The 20,476-nt window shown below is 48.8% G+C and overlaps 2 protein-coding genes across 3 annotated transcripts; both read left to right on the plus strand.

The window, feature by feature from the left end:
* Positions 1 to 2,547: 2,547 nt before the first annotated feature.
* On the plus strand, positions 2,548 to 12,020 carry DHCR24 (24-dehydrocholesterol reductase). Its single transcript, XM_009088920.4, has 9 exons — positions 2,548 to 2,858; positions 3,959 to 4,114; positions 4,555 to 4,660; positions 4,919 to 5,037; positions 5,132 to 5,395; positions 6,085 to 6,228; positions 7,158 to 7,355; positions 8,105 to 8,283; positions 9,838 to 12,020. Exons 1-9 carry the CDS (start codon positions 2,601 to 2,603, stop codon positions 9,989 to 9,991), a joined length of 1,578 nt encoding a protein of 525 aa, XP_009087168.3. The 5' UTR covers positions 2,548 to 2,600; the 3' UTR covers positions 9,992 to 12,020.
* A 6,256-nt stretch (positions 12,021 to 18,276) lies between these two features.
* PARS2 (prolyl-tRNA synthetase 2, mitochondrial) lies at positions 18,277 to 20,395 on the plus strand. 2 transcript variants are annotated; one of them, XM_050977249.1, is made up of 4 exons: positions 18,295 to 18,414; positions 18,465 to 18,500; positions 18,531 to 18,670; positions 18,951 to 20,395. In XM_050977249.1, the coding sequence occupies exons 3-4, from the start codon at positions 18,549 to 18,551 to the stop codon at positions 20,377 to 20,379; spliced, it is 1,551 nt and encodes a 516-aa protein (XP_050833206.1). In that variant the 5' UTR covers positions 18,295 to 18,414; positions 18,465 to 18,500; positions 18,531 to 18,548; the 3' UTR covers positions 20,380 to 20,395. The 2 variants fall into 2 exon arrangements, with proteins under 2 accessions (XP_050833205.1, XP_050833206.1); XM_050977248.1 differs by lacking the exons at positions 18,465 to 18,500; positions 18,531 to 18,670 and having other exon boundaries at positions 18,277 to 18,334.
* The last annotated feature ends 81 nt before the right edge of the window (positions 20,396 to 20,476 follow it).

The following is a 20,476-nucleotide window of genomic DNA, read 5'->3' on the forward strand; positions in this document are numbered from 1 at the left end:
TGGGGGAACAGCTGGACTTGATGATCTTTGAAGGCTTTTCTAGCCAAAACAATTCTATGATTCCATGACTCTGTGTCCCTTCTCCCTGTCTCCTTGGACAAACAGCTGCATCTTTTATCCAAAAGCCTTTGCATGGTCACCACCAAGCCCTGCTGGGTGAGGAGCAGAGTCCTGTGCAGGGCTGGAAGGGCTGGCAGGGATGAGCTGTCCCCAAGAGGACGGGGAGCTCTGGCATGATCAGTGCCAGGGCCCTGCTCTGCTCCCAGCACAACAAGCATGTGTGGGGGGAGCTACACCAGGGAGCTGATCCAGGCAGGAAAAAAAAAACTGATTTGAAAAGAAAATGCTTAATTCTTCAGTCAGATCAGTTCTCCAACCTGTTTTACTGACTGACAGCAGAAGCACTTGTACTGCACAGCATGCCCAGAACAGCATGAGTGGGTGGATGGGATGGCAGGAGAGGGAGGCAGGGAGGAGAGGAAGGGAAAAGGACTGCTTTTTTAAGAAGCACTAACAGCTCAAACACACTTAAAATGTTAATTTAATTGAAGAAACCAAGGATTTTCATCTCACCAAGCTACCAAGAGAACCTTAGCTCTTCCAGATTTGCAGATGTCTTCCTAAACCTACGTAGATCACTGGATGATGTTTTGCCCAAATAACTAGAATAACCAGAACTGAAAACCAGCAGCATTTCTAATATCTGTCTCCCCTTCCCTCATCCCCTTCTCATTCCTGTGTTTTCTATGCCTGGCATCAGTACCTACACGAGCAATTTGGCCATAATCTGAACGTGGTTCACTCCTCTGCTTTAAAGGAGTTTCACATCCCAAGCTTTGAGCTCACCTACCCACTTCCTGCTGCCTAGGGCCTTACAAAAACAAGAGCAAAACATGAAAAACATTATAAGCACTTGTAATGGTTCTTCATAAAAACAATTTCAAAATAGTATTTACACTGAAGGCATAAATGTCCCCTTATGAATAAATTATGCTGTTATTCAATAAGCCCAGAGCTTGATCACATTCAGATCAGGAATAATTATTTAGGTCCTTCAGAGAGGTTAAAATAACCTCTCTTAGAGCATGGGAACCTTCTTTTGCATGAATAATTTCTGTCAGCAGATGAACTGATAAATAAAAGCAGAAAACATCAATCAGCTCAGATGTAAGAAGAGCTAGTAAGCAGACTAGGCACAAGTGCAACAAATGTAATTTGGCTATAAATAAATTCAGTCTGGAAATTAGAAGACCCTTTCCAAAAATGAGAGCTGTGAAGTCTCAGTCTAGTAATTCCATAAAAGCAGTGGGACAAACCCCAAAAAAAGCAGCGTGCTAAAATTTCCATCCCTGGAATTGTTCCAGGCCACGTTGCATGGGAACCTGAGCAAACTGTTTGAAGGGAAGGTGGCTCTGCCCATGAACAAAGGGTTGGGATTGATCTTTAAGGTACATCCAACCCAAACCATTCTGTGAATGGTTCCATGAAATCCTGAAGTGGGCTTCAAAACAAAGCGTTCCATGTGTCTGAAGAAGGCTGAAAGGTGTGGCTGGCCTGCCACAGCTGAGCTCTGAACCTTGATCCCTCCCTGTCTGAATTTTCCATCTCCCAGCTATCAATCATCTAAAGGACAAAGTCAGCATTTCTGCTGACATCACCATGGCTGGGTCCACATGGAACATCTGGATTCCGTGTTCCTCTCTGAACTCAGCCTGTGCCATTCCAACAGTGTTCCAGCAGCACTGCCTGTGCCAGAACCTCCTGGGGCCGTCACTGGACCTCTGTCACTGTCCTCTCAAGCAGCACATCCCTTGAGGGATTTTAACTTGAAAAAACAAAGCCTCATCTTTCTCACAGACTTTATTTATCTTCTGTCATGTGGTTCCATCACGGACAGGAGTTTTCTGCCAGGGCGTTAGAGGGTAAGCTGTGATATGGAGGGAGGTGCCCCCTTCTTTGCTCTAGAAATGGAACTGCAGGGCACTTTGGAGACACCTGCACTGCCGGGTTGTTGTGCCTAAAACACCAGAGGGGTGCACAGGTGAGGGATGCACAGGTGAGAGATACGGCAGTGTTTTGTTCCAGACCCCAATCCAAGGGCATCCCGTGCTCAGGGGACACTGGTCACCACAGCACCACCACGGCCTGTCCCCGCCCTGACCGAGGAGTCCCCTCTGCCTCAGCCCTTGTCCTCTGCCCTGTATCCCACCCAGCCCCTGTCACAGGACCAGAGCCCAGAGCTTCCCGGGGATCTGACCCGGCTCCCCCAGCCCTTACTGGGGTCTGACCCTATCCGGGTCCCCATTCCCAGCCCTGCCCGGGGTCCGAGCCGAGTCCCCCTCAGTCCCCAGGCAGTGACACCCCCGCAGCGGTGGGGGGGGCCCGCTGGCCGCGGCGATGAGGGGGAGCGCGGGGCCGGCCGCGCGCAGCCAATCGGCGCCCTCAGCGCCTGGTCCGATCTCCGCGGAGCTCTCCGATTGGTCGTCCCCCTCCCCTCTCCTCACGCCTCGGCCAATGGGGGCGGGGGGGCGTGGCGCGGGCGGCGAGCGCGCGAGCGGCGGGCGCGGCATGGCGGGGTCCCATAAGGGAGCGCGGCCGTGATGGAGCGCGATCGGGCGGTGGGCGTCATGTCGGCGCTGTGGTCGGTGGGCGCGGGGCTGCTGCTCCTGCTGCTGTGGGTGCGGCACCGCGGGCTGGAGGCCGTGCTGGTGCACCACCGCTGGGTCTTCGTCTGCTTCTTCCTCCTGCCGCTCTCCATCCTCTTCGACATCTACTACCAGCTGCGCGCATGGGCCGTGTGGCGCCTCCACAGCGCCCCGCGGCAGCACGCCCAGCGCGTCCGGCACATCCAGGAGCAGGTGAGGCTTGGCCGGACCTCGGAACCCCGGGGGTACCGCGGCTTTGCGAGGGGACTGCGTGTCCTTGTCCCGCTCTCTGTCATCTCTGTCCCGCTCTCTGTCCTCACCCCGCATCCGGGCAAAGTCCAGCCCGAGCGGGGAAAAGCGAGGGAATAAACGCCAGCGAGGCTTTCAGCCCCCTGCAGGGCTCTTGTCCCGCTGGAACTCCTGTGGAACTCCCTCCCTGCGGCTGCTGATGTGCTGTGAGCCGGGCTGGGCACGCAGCAGGCTCAGGGACACACGTGTGTGCAACATGGGAACATCAGTGTCTGAACCGCAGGCTCGGGAGCGTGTTCTGCTCCCACTCACACCCTGCTGCTCGGCACCGCCAGCTCCAGGAGCTGCTTCGTGGCCAGATTAAACTTTTCCTCCGCCCAGAAATGCAGATGTCTGTGTTGATTCTGTGCTCTCTGGTGTTGCGGTAATTCTGTCACGTCCGCTTCTGTTTCCTGCCTTGTCTCTCACATCGCGGATACAGATGGATATTCATGTGCATGGAATTATTCTCGGAGGGGTTGGGGTTCTTGGCTGGGGTTTTTTTACCAGCTGTAGAAGCAACTCAGCTTTGAAGAAAATGCAGTTGTTTGTTCTCTGGGTGTTAACCACTGTGGCTCATATGTATGGCTTACACATTTTCCTTCTCAACTTTTTTATAGAATCCTAGGAGGCTTTGGGTTGGAAAGGGACCTTAAAAAATCATCTTGTTCCAACCCCACCTGCCATGGGCAGGAGCATCTTCCACTAGACCAGGTTGCTTAAGATTGATTCCACTATACCAAGTTTTCTGTCTTTGCCTGGTCATCTGGAGGCTCAGACCGCTTTTTGTGTGTTTTGGATTAGAACTAAGATTATAACAGCAGTAATACCTCCCTTAGAGGAGGGGGTTTTAAAACTCTCTTAGTGTCTTGTTACCTTTCTGAATACTTCCCCCAAAAGAAAACCCAGAACTGCAGGATATTAAAGTGTGTCCTCTACAGAGCTATCCCACTCTGGTCATACTTTTAGAAGTTCAGAGATCTGCTTCCAAAGCATCCCTGCTGTGACAGTTGTTGCCCTTGCAGGTGCGGGAATGGAAGAAGGAAGGCAGCAAGAGGTACATGTGCACGGGCCGGCCCGGCTGGCTGACGGTGTCCCTCCGTGTTGGCAAGTACAAGAAGACTCACAAGAACATCATGATCAATTTAATGGATGTTCTGGAAGTAGACAGTGAAAGACAGGTAACAAATCCCACCACGAAGCATTCACTCTAATGGATTTAATGGTTTTCTTCACAATACTCCAAGCTGAAGGGATTAGATTCCCCAAAGAGCAAAATTTTGTAGCAGACCTATCACATTTCAAGGGTTTGCAATGTGGGCTTGGATTGTTCCATCTGAAAAACCCAGCATATGGAATTGCTTGGCTTTTATGTGCTAAAGTCTAAAAGACCAGATTGATTTATGGGTTTGGGCACTGAGCAACAAGAGGCAGAGGAGGAATCACTAAACAGTTCCCACTATTTTTAGTAGCTCTCTTAGGAAAGTGAGTCTCTGAGCTCTGATAACAGATGGAGGTGTATCCAGTTAGCCATATTTTGTCATCATTAATGCTGAACTCTTAATTTTTGTTTGCTGAGAACTTGGGGTGGGTTTGTTTGGTTTTTTTTTTTGCTGTTTAGGTTGTTCGTGTGGAGCCTTTGGTGTCCATGGGCCAGCTGACTGCATACCTGAATCCCATGGGCTGGACTATTCCTGTGGTACCAGAGCTTGATGATCTCACAGTAGGTAAGGATTGCTGATGACAAGAGACTCACTGATTTTGCTGCACTTCCATTGGGGTTTTTAAATTGCATTGTTTTAAAGGTTCTAGAAATACTCTGTTGAGCCTTATGTTCTTTGTGGTATTTATGTTATAAGCACTATAAGCACTTTTTTTTAAAATATATAATCTTAAAAGAGCTTATAAAATGAAGGTTTGCTCTCATAAATCACCCACATTTTGGAGTGTGTTTCATTTGGTTTGTTGTGTGCTCTCTTGATAAGGTGGCCTGATCATGGGAACTGGCATTGAGTCTTCATCCCATATCTATGGACTTTTTCAGCACACCTGTGTGGCCTATGAACTTGTTCTTGCTGATGGAAGCCTTGTGAGATGTTCACCAGTAAGACAAAATGTTACTTTGCTATCATTTACAATGTCATTGACAGTTATTGGTGTGGATATATGATTTAGTATGACATACATACTTTTTGCAGACTGAAAACTCAGACCTATTTTATGCAGTGCCTTGGTCTTGTGGTACTCTGGGTTTCCTGGTTGCAGCAGAAATAAAAATGGTTCCTGCCAAGAAATATGTCAAAATACATTATGAGCCAGTAAGAGGGCTGCAGAAGATTTGTGAGAAGTTCACTGAAGAGTCTAAGAAAAAGGAGAATAGTTTTGTGGAAGGACTTATGTATTCCTTGGATGAAGCAGTCATCATGACAGGAGTCCTGACTGATGAATCTGAGCAAAGCAAGGTAACTAAAGGGAAGTTACTCACAATAAAAAAAATACTCCCAAGGTCTAACTGAAGCTGTACTAGGATAAAACCAATATAGAATTGGAACAGTCTCCTAACATAGGATTAAAATTGGGATCAGTCCATCAGAATGTTTTAATTCCTACTATGACAGAACCTGTTCTCTAAATCTCTTTTATTGGTGAGAAATGACCAACTGATTTCATTGTTCTTCTGAGGAGGAAGAGAAGGATCTTTTCTCATAGACTGAACAATGCTGCATTGAACTGCAGTTATTCAGAGTAACTCTCTTCCTAGCAAGCTTTTAAGGCTGTTAATATTAACAAAAACATCAGGGGCATGCGCTGGAGGTCATGCTAAGGGTTCATGCAACCCTCCACCTGATGTTTCCTCTCTGCCATGTGAGATTTTGGATTAATGATGGGTTTAGAGATTGGCATTTTAGGAATTCAGTTCTGTCACATTCATGGGCTCTTAAATAGCTTGTCAGTGGAATCCTTACTTAAACCTTAATGGCAAGCAAGGTAAGAAGGAGCCTTGCAAGTGGAGTGAAGGCTTCCTAGATGCCTTGTGACAGTCTTATCCAGAGGATATAACACAGATTCCTCCCAGGAAAGCAATCTGGGGACATAGTCTATTGTCTGGTAAGGTGTAACTGTTACCTGATGAATTCTTCTTTCCTTATAGATAAACAGAATTGGCAACTACTACAAGCCATGGTTCTTTAAGCATGTGGAGAAGTATTTGAAGGCTGACAGGACTGGAGTGGAGTACATTCCTTCCAGACATTATTACCACAGACATACTCGCAGTATCTTCTGGGAGCTCCAAGTAAGACCAGTTCCAAAATTCAAATATATCTGCAGGAAAGTACTCTGCCCCTTCACAGTGTAGGTACAATGTACCTTCTTCCCCTTGGCAGCAACCTCTGTCTTTAATGGCAGGAAAAAATGGCAAAGTTTATGGCAAATTTACATGTCCTGCATTTGGGTGCAGCAAATCCAAAGACACTTCTTGCCATATGTTGTATCAGAAAATCCTAATTTTTGGTTTAGTGCTTGTCTGAATTTAGACCTTAAGTGTGTATTTCAGCATTAAAGTTTTGTACCTACTGAGTGATTTCCAAATTCAGATGGTGGGAAAAACATGAATGTGAAATTCTGGCTAAAAAACTGCCCCACCTAAAGTAATTATGTAATCAGGTCATTACTTAGAATTTCATAAATGTGTTTATTGTCGCGTGTAGTTACACAAAACTTGATTTGACATTCTGAAATATTCCTGTTACTGCATTTTGAATCTCTGGAGTCAGGTACCAGATCTTTTCAGCTCCTGCAGAAGGTAAACAGCAGTTGGCTGTGCGGGTGGTAATTAAAATTTGACAGCTTTAAAATGCTATTGAGAAATTTGGCTGTTCTTGCAAAACTCTGTAAAGTTTGCTCCTTTTGCACTCCTCCCTTGGCTGTTGCAAGATAATAGCCTGTTGCTCTCTTTATTTTCTGAAATTATTTGGGGCTGTGTATGTTGTGATTCATACAACTGAAAATCAGTGGTAACCAAAGGAGGCTTGGGGCAAGGCTCTGTAGCCAAATGCAGTCCAGGCCTCTCTAATTTGCTAATTTATGTTTTAGTACTTCAGCAAAGTATCGCCAATTAAATTTATTGAAAATCTGGCTTAATATCGTCCTGAGGGCTCTGAAGTGTTCTTTTGGTCTTACACATTCTGCAGTCAGACTCTTTTTTTTCTTTCCTCTTTGAAGGACATCATTCCTTTTGGCAATAACCCCGTGTTCCGTTACCTGTTTGGCTGGATGGTCCCCCCAAAAATCTCTCTGCTGAAGCTCACCCAAGGAGAAGCCATTAGGAAGCTGTATGAGCAGCACCACGTTGTGCAGGACATGCTGGTGCCAATGAAGAGCCTTGAAAAATCAATCCAGACCTTCCACGTTGACCTTAATGTAAGAACTCAGCAAATCTCGGGTTGTTTGTGATAAGGACTGTGACTGTTGGATGTTAAGACATAATATCCTGCTTGTGCAAAAGGTCATTATTGTGTCCTGGGGAGTGCTGTGCTTTGTGAGTCCATGATGCAAGGCTGCAGCAGAAATAAACACAGCTTTCTGAAAAAGAGAAGCATTAAATAAAAGATTCAAGTTTGCTAGAAGCCGGCACTTCTAAAAGATTTTATCACTTACTAAAATTTGAACTGATCTTCACCTAAGATGATTGGTGGTCTCACTAAACACCAACTGTGGAGCTTCATTTCCCTTTCTTGCTTTTATTTCTGAATTTATTTTAGTTAGTGTAGAATTTCAGTTGTGATAATTTCAATTTTGGACTGACCTGGAAAAGAAAACATTTCCTTCTCTTTTTGCTCAGAATGTTTATTCAGTTGTTGCTTTGAGATCAGAGGTGGTTTATTTGTGGGTGTTTGGGTTTTTTTTTTTTTTTCCTTTTAATTTCAAATGTTCAAAGGGAGGAGATGTAATTCTAGGAGGACGTTTTCAATCTATTTGTGTTATGATCATTAGAAAGTGCAGCTAAAAACAACACCAGGACAGCTGAGAAGGAAGAGCTGAAAGCAAAAGTTTTAGTCCAAGACTGGGAGAAAGTTCTCTTTAACTGTTCATTTTGCCACATTTATTAAAGACCTTAAAGGATGATTGTGTTAAAAAACAAGTGATAAAAGTATTTCCTGCCCCTGCAGGTGTACCCTATTTGGTTATGTCCTTTCATATTGCCCAACAATCCTGGTATGGTCCATCCTAAAGGAAATGAAGCTGAACTCTACGTGGATATAGGAGCTTATGGAGAGCCCAAAAGCAAACAGTTTGAAGCCAGGGCTTCAATGAGGCAGATGGAAAAGTTTGTAAGAAGTGTGCACGGGTAAGGACCCCACTCCTCAGAATAGTGATAATGTCATGTAATTCACACCCATGTTGTTTAATCAGAGTTATTTATCCCACAGAACTTTAATATTTAATACTGCATTAATTTAACAAGCACAATAATTGAAAACTAATTTAAATTTCTAATTGTGGTGAGTTTTAAATATGATTTCACTTTATTATTTGATTGCACAACCAACGAAACAAAAGGACACACTGGCTGAAGTCATTGTGGTGTAGTTGGGAGCTGGGTGACTTCAGGTCACCTTTCAGCTCCATGCTGCTCTGAGAGTGGAGTCTGCTGCTACAAAATACATCCTTGGAATACATCATTCAGGAATCCCAAAAGTTTGGACAGCTTCCCTGCCTGCCCTTGGGACTGTTCTCCCTGCAGTCCTTGCAGCATCATGGAGCCTCTCCGCCCTGTCCTTGCACCGGGATGTCCTTGCCCAGGGGGCCAGCCTTGGCTGTCCCTGCTGTCAGTCCCTGCGTGCTGGTGGCTCTTTCCTCCCTCAAAACTTGTGCTCCAGAGCTTCCTTTTCCCTGCCTGGGTTCTGGTTACACAGGACCACAGTGGGCGTGAGGCATGTGCCCACCATCTGTCACGGACTCGAGCCAGCCTAATTTGCTGGAGCGGTGTCAGTGGAGAAGCAGCCACAGGCTGGTTTCTCAGGAACAAAAAGCAACTACATGGTATTTTTACACCATCAGTCTAATTTATCCCCATTTCTATTTTGACCTACTTCTCAGTCTAACAGTGATCATGTCCCATGTGGCTGAGCAATAATAGCAAGGCTGCTTCGAGATGATTTGGGACTGCAAGAAGTGATTTGCCAGAGAGCAAAGCAACCCAAAGTTAATTTTAAGATTTTTTTTTAATTAACTTGAAATTATGATTTCAATTTAAAGCTCTTTACTGACAAAGTTTGGTCTGTTTTCTACCTGTCACTGGGAAATGAACAATGGGTAAATGCTTAATCTTCCAGTTTTGTAATCACACAAAACAATAGAGCTTCTATGTTAGGTTGTGTTTTGCTGCTGTACTCTGATGCAGCTTAGAGAGCACACTGTGGGAGTGAGGAAGAGTCCACAGCTGAAGAAGGATTTAATTTGTAAATGGACCTTTGTTTCACCATGCTTTGTTTACACTATGAATTTATCTTCTTGGCCTGGTCTCGTTTTGCCTTGTCAGTTCTGTTCTTAATCTCCAGAGAAATGAAAAAGTCAAAGAATGCATTGTTACATCTGTCTTGAATGGATATTGTAATGTAGACAAATATGAGATTCCATAACTGTACCTACATGGATCTTAAGAAACTAGGCAGAAAAAAATATTAAGACCACAAAACATAATTGGCTGAGTGTCCCAGCATAATCCATGTCAGCTATGTATTTGCTGTTTTTTCAAAAGCATTGTTGATGTTTTTGTTTTGTTAAGTATTTGCTATTCATAACTTGCACTGATTTTTTTTTTTTTTTTTTATATTCTATGTCAAATCTTGTGGCTCAATTAACACTGAATCTCTGTCTCTTCTTTTCCCCCTTTCTCCAGTTTCCAGATGCTGTATGCAGATTGTTACATGACCCGTGAGGAGTTCTGGGAGATGTTTGATGGCTCGTTGTACCACAAGCTGAGGGAGGAGATGAATTGCAAGGATGCCTTTCCAGAAGTGTATGACAAAATCTGCAAAGCTGCAAGGCACTGAGCCTGGCTAAGCTCACCAAGCAATCAGGGAAAGAGGAATTTACCTATAGCTAGTCAGTATATCCTTTAAAAAAAAAAGCTTTATTGCTCTCCAAATAAGCTCATTCTTATTGATGTTTAAAGGTATGAATTCCTGCTTTACACATTTATGTTTAGTATTTCTTGGTATGTTTTAAAACCAGTTTTCCAAACTCAGAGTGATTGTTTTTAAGAAATCTGAAGTGCTAGCCTTTGTATCTAATGTAGTGACATAGGTGAGTTCACCTATTTCCAGGCAGAAGAAAAATAATGGGAATGGATGAAGACACTGGAGTTAGACCAGCTGTATTTAACAGGACTTCTGAAAAACAGGAGGGAGGGCTCAGAAATAGGTGCCAAAGCTGAACACATTGTCTAATTAATCATGTTGTTAAAAACATTTGCCTCCAGTCAGTGTCCTGGAGCAGCTCTGCAGTGGCTCATCCCCACTCCATCCTCCTCCAGCTGCATGATGGTGGTGCTGGGCTGTTCACCTTGTCCTGCAGGGCGGCTGAGCTCCCCAGGCCTGGCTTCTGCTGGAAAACTGAGCACTGAGGTGTGAAGAAGATGCTTTTTACTTGTGCCTATCAGATTTGTACTGATTTTGAAGTATGAATGGTTTTTTAGGTGTTTTGTAGTTGGCCAACAGTGCATTGGTTTTTTTTTTTGCCCCAAAGTATCAATGTTCTGAATTGTAGACCACTGAAAAAAAAATTGCTGCTATTCCATATAGCCAAATTTTAATTTCTTTGTGGGTCAGTTTGTTTGGGTTTCTTTTGGGTTTGTGTTTTTTGGGGTTGTTTGGTTGTGGCTTAATTTTAGTGCCTTATAAGTACTCAGTTGGAGGAAGATATGGCTCATCTCAGATTGTTCTGTCCTGGCCTGTGGGAGAAGGAAGTCGAGGCTGCATTTATAGGAGGTTTGTTAGAGCAAGTGGCTGTGGATAAGAACTGCTGATGTGAATCTCGATACACACAGGCTTTGGTTCTGACTTGAGTGACATTTTTGCTTTTCATTTTAGCTGGGTTAGGTTGATAGGCTTTGTAAAAGGACTGTTTCAGTCACCTGGGGAGGAAATAACAGCAAGTACTGTTAGTTCCCTCTTCTGCTGCTCGCAGGTGAAAATGGCACAGTCGTGGACTTGATACACTTGAGTGTAGAAGTGTGGAGATGTTTTGACCCTGTAGACAGAATCAGGGTTCCAAACCAAGCCTGTGTCTTGAACAAGCAGTACTGAAAATTGTTACTTGAAACCTTACTGAGCCTGATGGAAAATAAAGTAATTTTATTGAGGCTTGTGTAGGGGGTAACATGAGAACTTCTCAAACAGTTACCAGTGGGAAGTGTGTAATTTTATTATGCGTGCTAAACCAATGATTTTATTTATTGATAGATGGATGTTAAAAGTCCAGATGAAACCAATGATAAAGCACAGTAGCAGGAGTAAGCTTGGGCTGTAACTCAGTGATGCAAGTAAGGTACCCCCTCAAATCCTGCACAGGGGCAGCATTCCATGGGGAGACACAGCCAGTGCAGAGTGTCTTCAGTGCTGCCCAGGCCCTGGGGCTGTGTCAGTGATCCAGGAGTGCGTGCCACGCCTCCTGGCTGCACCAGGGGTACACAGGAAGGCAAGCGTTGATTCTCAGGGTGTGACCTGCCTTCCTGCCCCTAGGAGGGAATTGTCCCTGGGGTGAAGCTACGATTAGCCCAGTGCTTGTATAGCCTGCACAGAGCAAGAATGGTTTGGTTAGCTTTGAAAGGTCAATGTTAAAACAGCTAGAGGATATGCAAATACTTCTACTTAGGCTGTGTTTCACTTATGTACTGATGATCTTTAGGTATGCACTGTGTTTGTTTTTTCAGTCCTTAATTTATTGGCAAACTTTGTATGCTGTGATGGGGTACTGCACTGTATCAGTCACACACATGCACACACACACCATTGCTGTTGCTCTTGGTTTTTGGTTGTATGGGCTGTTGAAAATAAAGCTCTGGCCGGCGTACTGTTCCAAGGGGCGTCTTTTAATGAGTGCTTGCTTGCTTTTCAGCAGCTGTTTATCATTTCTGCTTCTTGTGTTGTTCCACGTGGCCAGTGATTACTGAGAATAGTCTGGGTGAGACACCCAGGGCAGTGTGAGGACGTGGTGGGAGGTGATGTTTGTAGGAATGTCTTTGAAGTCGAACCTTCACTTATCTTTTCCCCAAGACACACCTGCAATAAAAGAAATACCTCACAGCTGAGCCTTTAACCCTTCACTTATGCCCCACTAGCTGCACACAGCTTCATGATGCCAATTGTCCCGATGTTTTACACACACCACTCCCTTCTTTCCCCGTGACATTTTGTCCAAGGAGGGCAAACTCCCATTTTGCATTTGGGTGCTACCCACCGACAATAGGTAGTTACTTCATTCTTCTCATTTCATGCTAATAAATCTAATCCCTGCCTTGAGTGAGCAGCCAAAAGTGACAGTCAAGACTCAGTGCACTCTTCAGCCTGAGGAGTTTCACACCCACCTCTTCTGTCTCCTTGATAAATGTCTTCATGCAGCGCTGTAGCCTCAGTGGGACGTGCTCCTGCCCCTCTCTGCTCACAGCTGGAACACCTTCTCTCAGGGTGCACGCTGCTCTTTTCCCAGGGAGAAAGCCAGGCTGCCAAGTGCCTCAGCCCTGCTGAAGCTGCAGTTCAGGTGCCAAAGCCCTTCCGTGCTGGCCTTGGCTCAGGCTGCATTGCACAACCTTCCTTTGTGGCCCCAGCAGCATTTCTGTACCCTCCCTCACCCACATCACTGCTCAGGAATTTCTCTTCAGAGACCTCCTCCTTTGGAACAATAGCCAGGATTTCCTTAAATCACTGCACTTTTACCTGTGTTCCATTATCTCCCCCCACCAAATGATAATTGCAGATTAATTAGCATACTCAATCAGCCATACTAATGTGTAATTACACCTAGATTTAATTATTCCTGTCTGGTCTAAACACTTGTACAAGATCTGATAAACTTAACTCTACGAGAACAACATGTTCCTGGTACATTTTTATGGCCAGATTTTGTTGCTAATGGCATTTCCTGCTCATCTCACTTTCTCCACTGCCTCCAGGGTTTCATTCCCTGCTCATCTTTGCTATGGTAACACTTTTTCAGACCCACTTCTCTGTGGAGTTGTGGTGGACCTGGTGCTACTCAGGTGTGGTAACACCACCCAGAACAGGTATGTGCACCTCCTCTAGGTAGTGGCAGAATTTGAAAGGATGTGTTTAACCCTGAGTGAGCTGTGTGTGCCATCACACCTTCCTTGGGAGCATTTGCAGGATCTGGCATCTTCTCATGTATGTAATTTCTCTAAAGTCCCAGCTGAAAATAGTTAATTACTGCTCAATTGCAGTGTCGTTGCCCCCCTCCTTTAAATCTCTGTTCAGCCAGGCATAGAGAGGACAGGGAATCCACTCTGTCATGCTTCCTGTCATCCCTGTCTATCCTAGGGAAATTCCAGCAGTTTGTCTCTCTTGTCCTTTGCTCCTGGGCCTCCCCAGCTCCCATCCTGTGAATGGCAGGCTCCTGGCTGCTCCTGAGGTTCCCCCAGTTTGAGAAAGCCCCTGAGGAGCAGGCTGAGTGTGCCAGCAGCAGAGCCACTCACCCCAGCAAGTGATACAACAATGGCACATCTTAACCAAAGGGAGCCCACAGTGCAGGAGGGGGAGGAGGACACAGGAGCCAGGGAGAGCCCCACCAGTCTCCTCCAGGAGCAGCTCTGGCCACAGCAGGCCATAAAGAGTTGATTATCCCTGCAGGCTTGAGCTCGCTCACCAGTCCCCTCCTGCCAGCTGCAGTGAGGGGCAGCAGTGTCACAACCTCCCCAGTCAAGTGTAATCTGAACGTTCCCCACCAATTACCAAGATGTCTTGACCTCTTTCAAGCTGCCTGTTCCTCACTCAGCTGGATAAAGGAGAGAAGTCATGTGGATTCCTGCTGATCATCCCTAGCCAAGGTGGACTATTTCAGACTAAAGCTTTCCCTGTCTGCTTTGAGCCCTTTAGGCTTTGTTCTGGTTCTCCATGGGGAAGCTGCCAAGATGAATACAGCTCCAGGAATGGGTACTGAGGGAAGGGCTCCTACCTGCACTGGCTCTGCAATGTGCTGCTGATGCTGCTAGAGGAAAAAGTGGCTTTTAAGCAGCAGAATATGGCTTTTTTTTTTGAGGATACAAGAAGCTCCTGGCACCTAAAAGGACTCAAACCCAGCTGCCCTCATCCATGAAGTGCATCCGCTTGCTTGCAGGTGAAACAGAGCAAAACTAATGGGAAGGGTTGTCCAAGCATCCCTTGAAAAGGGCAAAGGCCTGAGGATGCAGGCAGAGGCAGTGTGGGCACTGCTGAGCTCCTGCCAGGCTCAGCTGCCTCTGGGCAGCATGTGCTCCCTGCTGTGTCACCATGATATTTTGTGAAAAATCCCTTCACCAGGTTTTCTTCTCCCGGCAAGATGAGAAGCCTCAGCTTCTCCATGTTTTGCTCCTCTGGAATGTGATTTGGAGAATTGTTTACCCAGCATGTGAACTGTTTTTAATTAACGGCCAATCACAGCCAGATGTGTTGGACTCTCTGAGTCTGTCACAGGTTTTTATTATTCATTCTTGTCTAACCTTCTCATGTCTCTTTTTCTTTAGTATAGTTTTAGTATACCATTTTCTTTTAATATAATATCATAATATAATAAATCAGCCTTCTGAGAACTTGGAGTCAATTCTCATCTCTCACCTTGTCCTGGGACCTACAACACCACAACACTGCTGGGTGCTCAGCACATCCTGTGCTTCCACCCCAAGCTGCCCCCAGCTGGAGCGGGGTGTCCTGGACCATCCTGTGCAAAGAGTTCCTGTGCAAGGAGCTGCTTCCCAGCAGGCATAGACAGTCTGGGAGGTGAGAAGAGCTACCCCAGTAAGTCCAGCTGTCCCCACACATCCAGCTCTCCCCAGCTGCCCATTTCCCCAGGACTGCCTGCAGCCACACGCTGACAGCTCTGCTCCCCAAGGACCACGGGGATGGTGGCAGCCCTTGCCATGGCAACCATCACCGTGGCACCCAGCATCTCCATTCCCCAGGGAATGTCTCCTCCCCTGGGCAGGCAGGGCTGGAAAACAGCAGGGAAAAAACAAAGTGTTGTCTGCTCAGGGGAGCAGTCTGAAAGCACCCGAGGGTTACCCCAGAGGGAGTCCCTGCACCTTGGGTAGCTGCCAGTGAGCAGGGGCTGTGCAGTAATTTTATATTCCCCAGGGGGCAAATCAAAGGCAGGACCTGTAACCACCACTCCACTGGGCATAAAAACATTGTCCAGCAGTTACAGTAACATCACTGGAGGAGATCAAATCTGTGAGCCAAGGGTGGGAGCCAGCACTGTGGGGTCACAGACCCTACAAGCTGTGTAGGAGCCTGTCCACGGGCAGATGGGACACTGCCCTGTGCCCACCCTGAGCCCAAACTGCAAATCCTTTGCAGGATGGAGAGAGGTTTGACCACTGAATGACTTGGCCTCTCACCTGCCCTGACTTCTTTTCCCTAGCCCTGCCCTGGTGCTAGCGGGGGATGCTGCTGGAAATGGAAGAACCATTTTCCGCCAGCCCAGTGGCTACTCTCACACTGACCCCTTGATCTCTTTGGTGCCGTGCCAGGCACTGATTCAAGACAGCTGCTACTGCCTGCTTGGTCTCTCATTTGTCTTCTCCCCATCCCCAGCATTTTCCCTCCCGGAAATCCCTCGGGGCAAAGAGGGAGGCCCCAGCCAGGAGCTGAGCCCCTCCTGTGCAGGGCACGCCCCTCCAGGCTACTCTTTTGGCCCCAATGCCATAAATCAGCCCCAGCAAAGCAGCAGGGGGGCAGTTTGGTGAAAGGCTGCAGGGACAGCAGTACCTTTATTAGGTTCCCCCAGCACAGCTGGAAAAAATAAGGAGCCCAGACAGGCTTTCAGGCACATAACCCCTGAGCTGAGCCCCGCATTCAGCCCTGTCTGCTGATTTAATAAGAGATCAGCTTTCCCCACAGACCACATCTCCTGTGCAGCCTTAAACCCTCCTGGTTAAAACACTGCCCTGGAGAATCAATCCAAGATGGTTTTGTCCCTTTGATCAGCACAGCAGGTAATAAGTCACCGATGGAAATGTGTTTCACTTCTCTGGCTCCAGCAATAGAAATGGAGACACCCCCTCTGTCCTGATCTGCCTGGTGAAAATCTCACAGTTCCCGGGTAGATGGACAAAGGGGTTTGCAGTGTGGCTCTGGAGGTACCCATGGACACACAGCAGCACCTGGGTGACCACATTCCCTTCCCACAGGTTCCATCCTGATCTCCAGCCTCAGAGACAGCCACAGCGTTTGCAGTGGCTAATTGTGGTGACAAACACAGAGGGAGAAATGATTGCCTGACAAAACCAGGACAGGCTGGTCTGGGGGCTGCCAGGAAACCTGGGCCAGATCCCAGCTCCAGCACGGAGCTGCTGAGGGACTGCCACAGGTCCCTCTGGGCACACAGGATGTTGAATCACCTGGCAGAACTGGCTCAACTGTTTAATGACTTTAATGCTTCCAGATAACCTGGTGCATAAAGACGTGCTCTTTAATTCCTCGCTTTTGCTCATTTCCAGCCCTCTGTAAACATGAGGACTTCACATTATAAAAGAATTGAGAAGGTTTATTCAAATCCCATTTTTAAAATAAGGATTCATTCTTATTTCCCTATATTTAAACAGGATTATTTAGCTCTTCTTTGAAGTGCTGTCTCCTCCTCCAGTGGAGTACTTTACTGTGTGCCCCAGAGATGTTAAACTCCCTCTGAGCTGAAGGAGGAGGCTGAAAAGTGCAGTGTGGAGGTGGTCAGGCGATGTCTGTCAGCCAGACTGGGTTGGAGAAAGTTGGAATGAGCTCAGAAGGTGGCTTTTGATCTCTCAGCCCTCCTTCAGGCACCCTCCACCTTCTGTCCCTGAACACTCGGGACATGCTGCCCCAAGACTGAGCCTGGAAGGGGAAGCAGATGGGCCCATTGCTTTCAGGGACCCTTTTTGTCCCATCCTGGCTCTATTCACTATTTTTTACTGTGACACGAGGGTGGGCACTGTGCAAGAACTGTTCGTGCTGGATGGAACTCCTGGGCCAAGCCGTGGAGTTTGACCTGGATGATGCCATTCCCAAAGTGCAGCTCCTCAGGGACAAACAGAACATTTGGCATTGAGTGCTTGGAGCAGGTCATTGCCCTGGTGTGAAAAATGTGTATTCTATGATTGGCTTTTCTCAAATATTAAAATGAATATTATATGTGTTTATGTGTGAAAGTTACGCTGTATTAATTTTTTAAGTAGTGTGTTAAATATAGTTTTAGGTTATAGCATAATGTTAAAATAGAAAGTATGCTATGTAAGATACTTTTTTTTAAAGAAAGGACTCACAGCGAGATAGCAGCTACAGAACACCTAAATCTTTTAGAGAAACAGAATTCATTGCTCTTATCAGAAGAAAGGAACTTCTTCCTGCCTTGCTCAGGTTTGAAGATGCTGTCAGGTTTAAGAGGAAGAAGTTGATGCTGCCCAGACAGAATCCTTTGTTTGAATGGAATTTATGCATCATGTATGAGGTGTATGAATATGCAACAGGCTGTTGTTTTTAAGGGTTAATCCTCTGTTAACGTGAGTCCTTTTTCAGGCTTATTTTGCCCAGAAAAAGGTACCCGGACTGTCCGTAACTCTTTGTTTCTATTGTCTTATATTGTCCTAGTCCAAACTGTCCAAATTATTATTACTCTAATTATATTTCTATTTTTATAACCATTTTATTACCATTAAACTTTTAAAATTTTAAAAACAAATGATTGGCATTTTTCACACCCCAGCTCCGCAAAGCAAGGACCAGCAGAGGAGGATGGAGCTGGCAAGGCCCTTTTTGAGGTGATGAGGACAGGACGGACAAATGGCCGCTGTCTCTCAGAGCCGGGGGAACGGCAGCGAGCTCCACAGCAGCAGCCTCTCCCAAGAACCAACACCTTTTCGGTTTTCCAAGCCTTGGAAAGGCGTCCTAATTAGGAAGGGACGCCCAAATCGTGGCGGTGCCAGTCCTGTGTGAGCCCAAATCCTGACGGTGACGGCGCTGTGGGGGCCCTGTCCCACCGTCCCCCTCATGCTGCGGCCGCTCCTCCCGCCCGGCAGGGGGCGCCCGCCGCGCCCGCCGGAACCATAGAGAGCGGCGCGCGCAGCCCATCTCTCCCCGCGCGTGTGTCCGCCCACGTGACAGGGAGGGGCTCCCCATTGGCCGCGCCGGCGGGGCCGGGCGCGCGCCCCCGCGGGTGTAAGTGCGCGCGCGGGTGTGCGTGTGCAGGTGTGCGTGTGCACGTGTGTGCGTGTGTCCACGTGTGTGCGTGTGTCCAGGTGTGTGCGTGTGCACGTGTGCGTGTGTCCACGTGTGTGCGTGTGTCCAGGTGTGTGCGTGTGCACGTGTGTGTGTGTGCGCTCAGGTGTGCGCACAGGTGTGAGTGTGCGCTCAGGTGTGCGTGTGCACGTGTATGCGCTCAAGGGTGTTTGTGCGCTCAGGTATTCCCCCGCGGCATCCCCACGTGTCCGTGTCCGTGCCCGTACCTGTATCCCCGGAAGGCGTTCGCTCCCGCGTGTGCACCCGTGCAGCCAGGTGTGTGTGTGCGGGTGTGTCCGTGCCCGGTACCCATGTGTCCCAGAAAGCGTGCAGGGCTGTGTGAGCGCTGAGCAGCGCTCGGGTGTGACGGGGTACCTGCATGTGCACACCTGGGTGCGTGCTCAGGTGTTCCCGTGCGTGTAGGGACCTATGCATCCCGGAGAGCGCTCGCGTGTGCCCCCAGGTGTGTGTGGGTCCGTGCGAGCTCTGGAGCCCGTGTGTCGCTGTCAGGGTGGCTGCAGACCCTGACCCCGCTCTGTCCCCTCTCCCTCCGCAGCCCTCTCCGTGCCGCCATGGAGGCCTTGCTGAGGAGCTGCCGAGTCCCCGCGCTGGGCGCCCGGCACCGCGGGGCCAGGGCCCGGCACGGCGGCACCGCGGGCAGGGCCAGGCGCCTGCTGCTCTCGCAGCTCTTCCAGCCGCTGGCCCTGCCCGTGGGCGGCCAGGCGGACTCCGAGGCCCGGCCTGGGGAGCCCAGCTGCCGCAGCCAGCGGCTGATGCTGCAGGGAGGGCTCATCCACCCCACCAGCCCCGGCTGCTACTGCTACCTGCCGCCCACCGTGCGCGCCATGGAGAAGCTGATCAAGGTGATGGACGAGGAGATGCAGGCGGTGGGCGGGCAGAAGCTGAACCTGCCCAGCCTGTGCTCGGCGGAGCTGTGGCGCGCCAGCGGCCGCTGGGACCAGATGGGGCCGGAGCTGTTCCGGCTGCTGGATCGGCACAAGCACGGCTACTGCCTGGGCCCCACGCACGAGGAGCTGGTGACGGCGCTGGTGGCCTCGCAGAGCGGCCTGTCCTACAAGCAGCTCCCGCTGCGCCTCTACCAGGTCACCAGGAAGTTCCGTGACGAGCCCAAGCCCCGCTTCGGCCTGCTGCGCAGCCGGGAGTTCTACATGAAGGACATGTACACCTTCGACAGCTCCGAGGAGGCTGCTCGGCGCACCTACGAGCAGGTGTGCGCCGCCTACTGCAGCCTCTTCGCCCGCCTGGGGCTGCCCTTCGTCAAGGTGCAGGCGGCCACGGGCAGCATCGGCGGCAGCACGTCACACGAGTTCCAGCTGCCAGCGGACATCGGCGAGGACAGGCTGCTGCTGTGCCCTCAGGGACATTTCGCGGCCAATGTGGAGACTGTAAACGGGGAGCAGACCTCGTGCCCCACATGCGGGGAGAAGCTCACTGAGACCAAAGGCATCGAGGTGGGGCACACATTTTACCTGGGCACTAAGTACTCCTCGGTCGCCAACGCCGTCTTCTCCTCTGCCGAGAACAAGCCGCAGCTGGCGGAAATGGGCTGCTACGGCCTGGGCGTCACCCGCATCCTGGCGGCCTCCATCGAGGTGCTCTCCACCGAGGACAGCATCCGCTGGCCGAGCCTCATTGCGCCCTACCAGGTGTGCTTCATCCCCCCCAAGAGGGGCAGCAGGGAGGAGGAGGAGGGGGCGGCGCTGCTGGAGCGGCTGTATGATGAGCTGGCCCAGGCGCTGCCCCAGCTCGCCGGCGACGCGGTGCTGGACGACCGGAGCCAGCTGACCATCGGCAAGAGGCTGAAGGATGCCCAGAGGCTGGGCTATCCCTACGTGGTGGTGGCTGGGAAGAGGGTCTGCGAGGACCCCCCAGTCTTTGAGGTTTGGAATCAGAATGCCGGCGAAGTTTTGTTCCTCACCAAAGACGGGGTTATGGAGCTGCTGAGTAAAGTCCAAGTCCCTTAAATGGCTCCTCTCTGAATCCGTCATGTCTGCTGCAGTGAGTTCATCTGAGCAGCCCTGGCGATGGCTCTGGGTGAGCAGAGGCAAATCCAGCTCATGT

Source organism: Serinus canaria, chromosome 8 (assembly GCF_022539315.1).
Source record: "Serinus canaria isolate serCan28SL12 chromosome 8, serCan2020, whole genome shotgun sequence".
Lineage (NCBI taxonomy): Eukaryota > Metazoa > Chordata > Aves > Passeriformes > Fringillidae > Serinus > Serinus canaria.

Coding starts and splice junctions, on each gene's coding strand:
- DHCR24 (XM_009088920.4), top strand. CDS start 2,601: ATGGAGCGCGATCGGGCGGTGGGCGTCATGTCGGCGCTGTGGTCGGTG. Junction 4,115..4,554: donor AAGTAGACAGTGAAAGACAG/GTAACAAATCCC, acceptor TTTGCTGTTTAG/GTTGTTCGTGTGGAGCCTTT. Junction 6,229..7,157: donor GTATCTTCTGGGAGCTCCAA/GTAAGACCAGTT, acceptor TCCTCTTTGAAG/GACATCATTCCTTTTGGCAA.
- PARS2 (XM_050977249.1), top strand. CDS start 18,549: ATGCGCTCAAGGGTGTTTGTGCGCTCAGGTATTCCCCCGCGGCATCCC. Junction 18,671..18,950: donor GTGTGCACCCGTGCAGCCAG/GTGTGTGTGTGC, acceptor CTCCCTCCGCAG/CCCTCTCCGTGCCGCCATGG.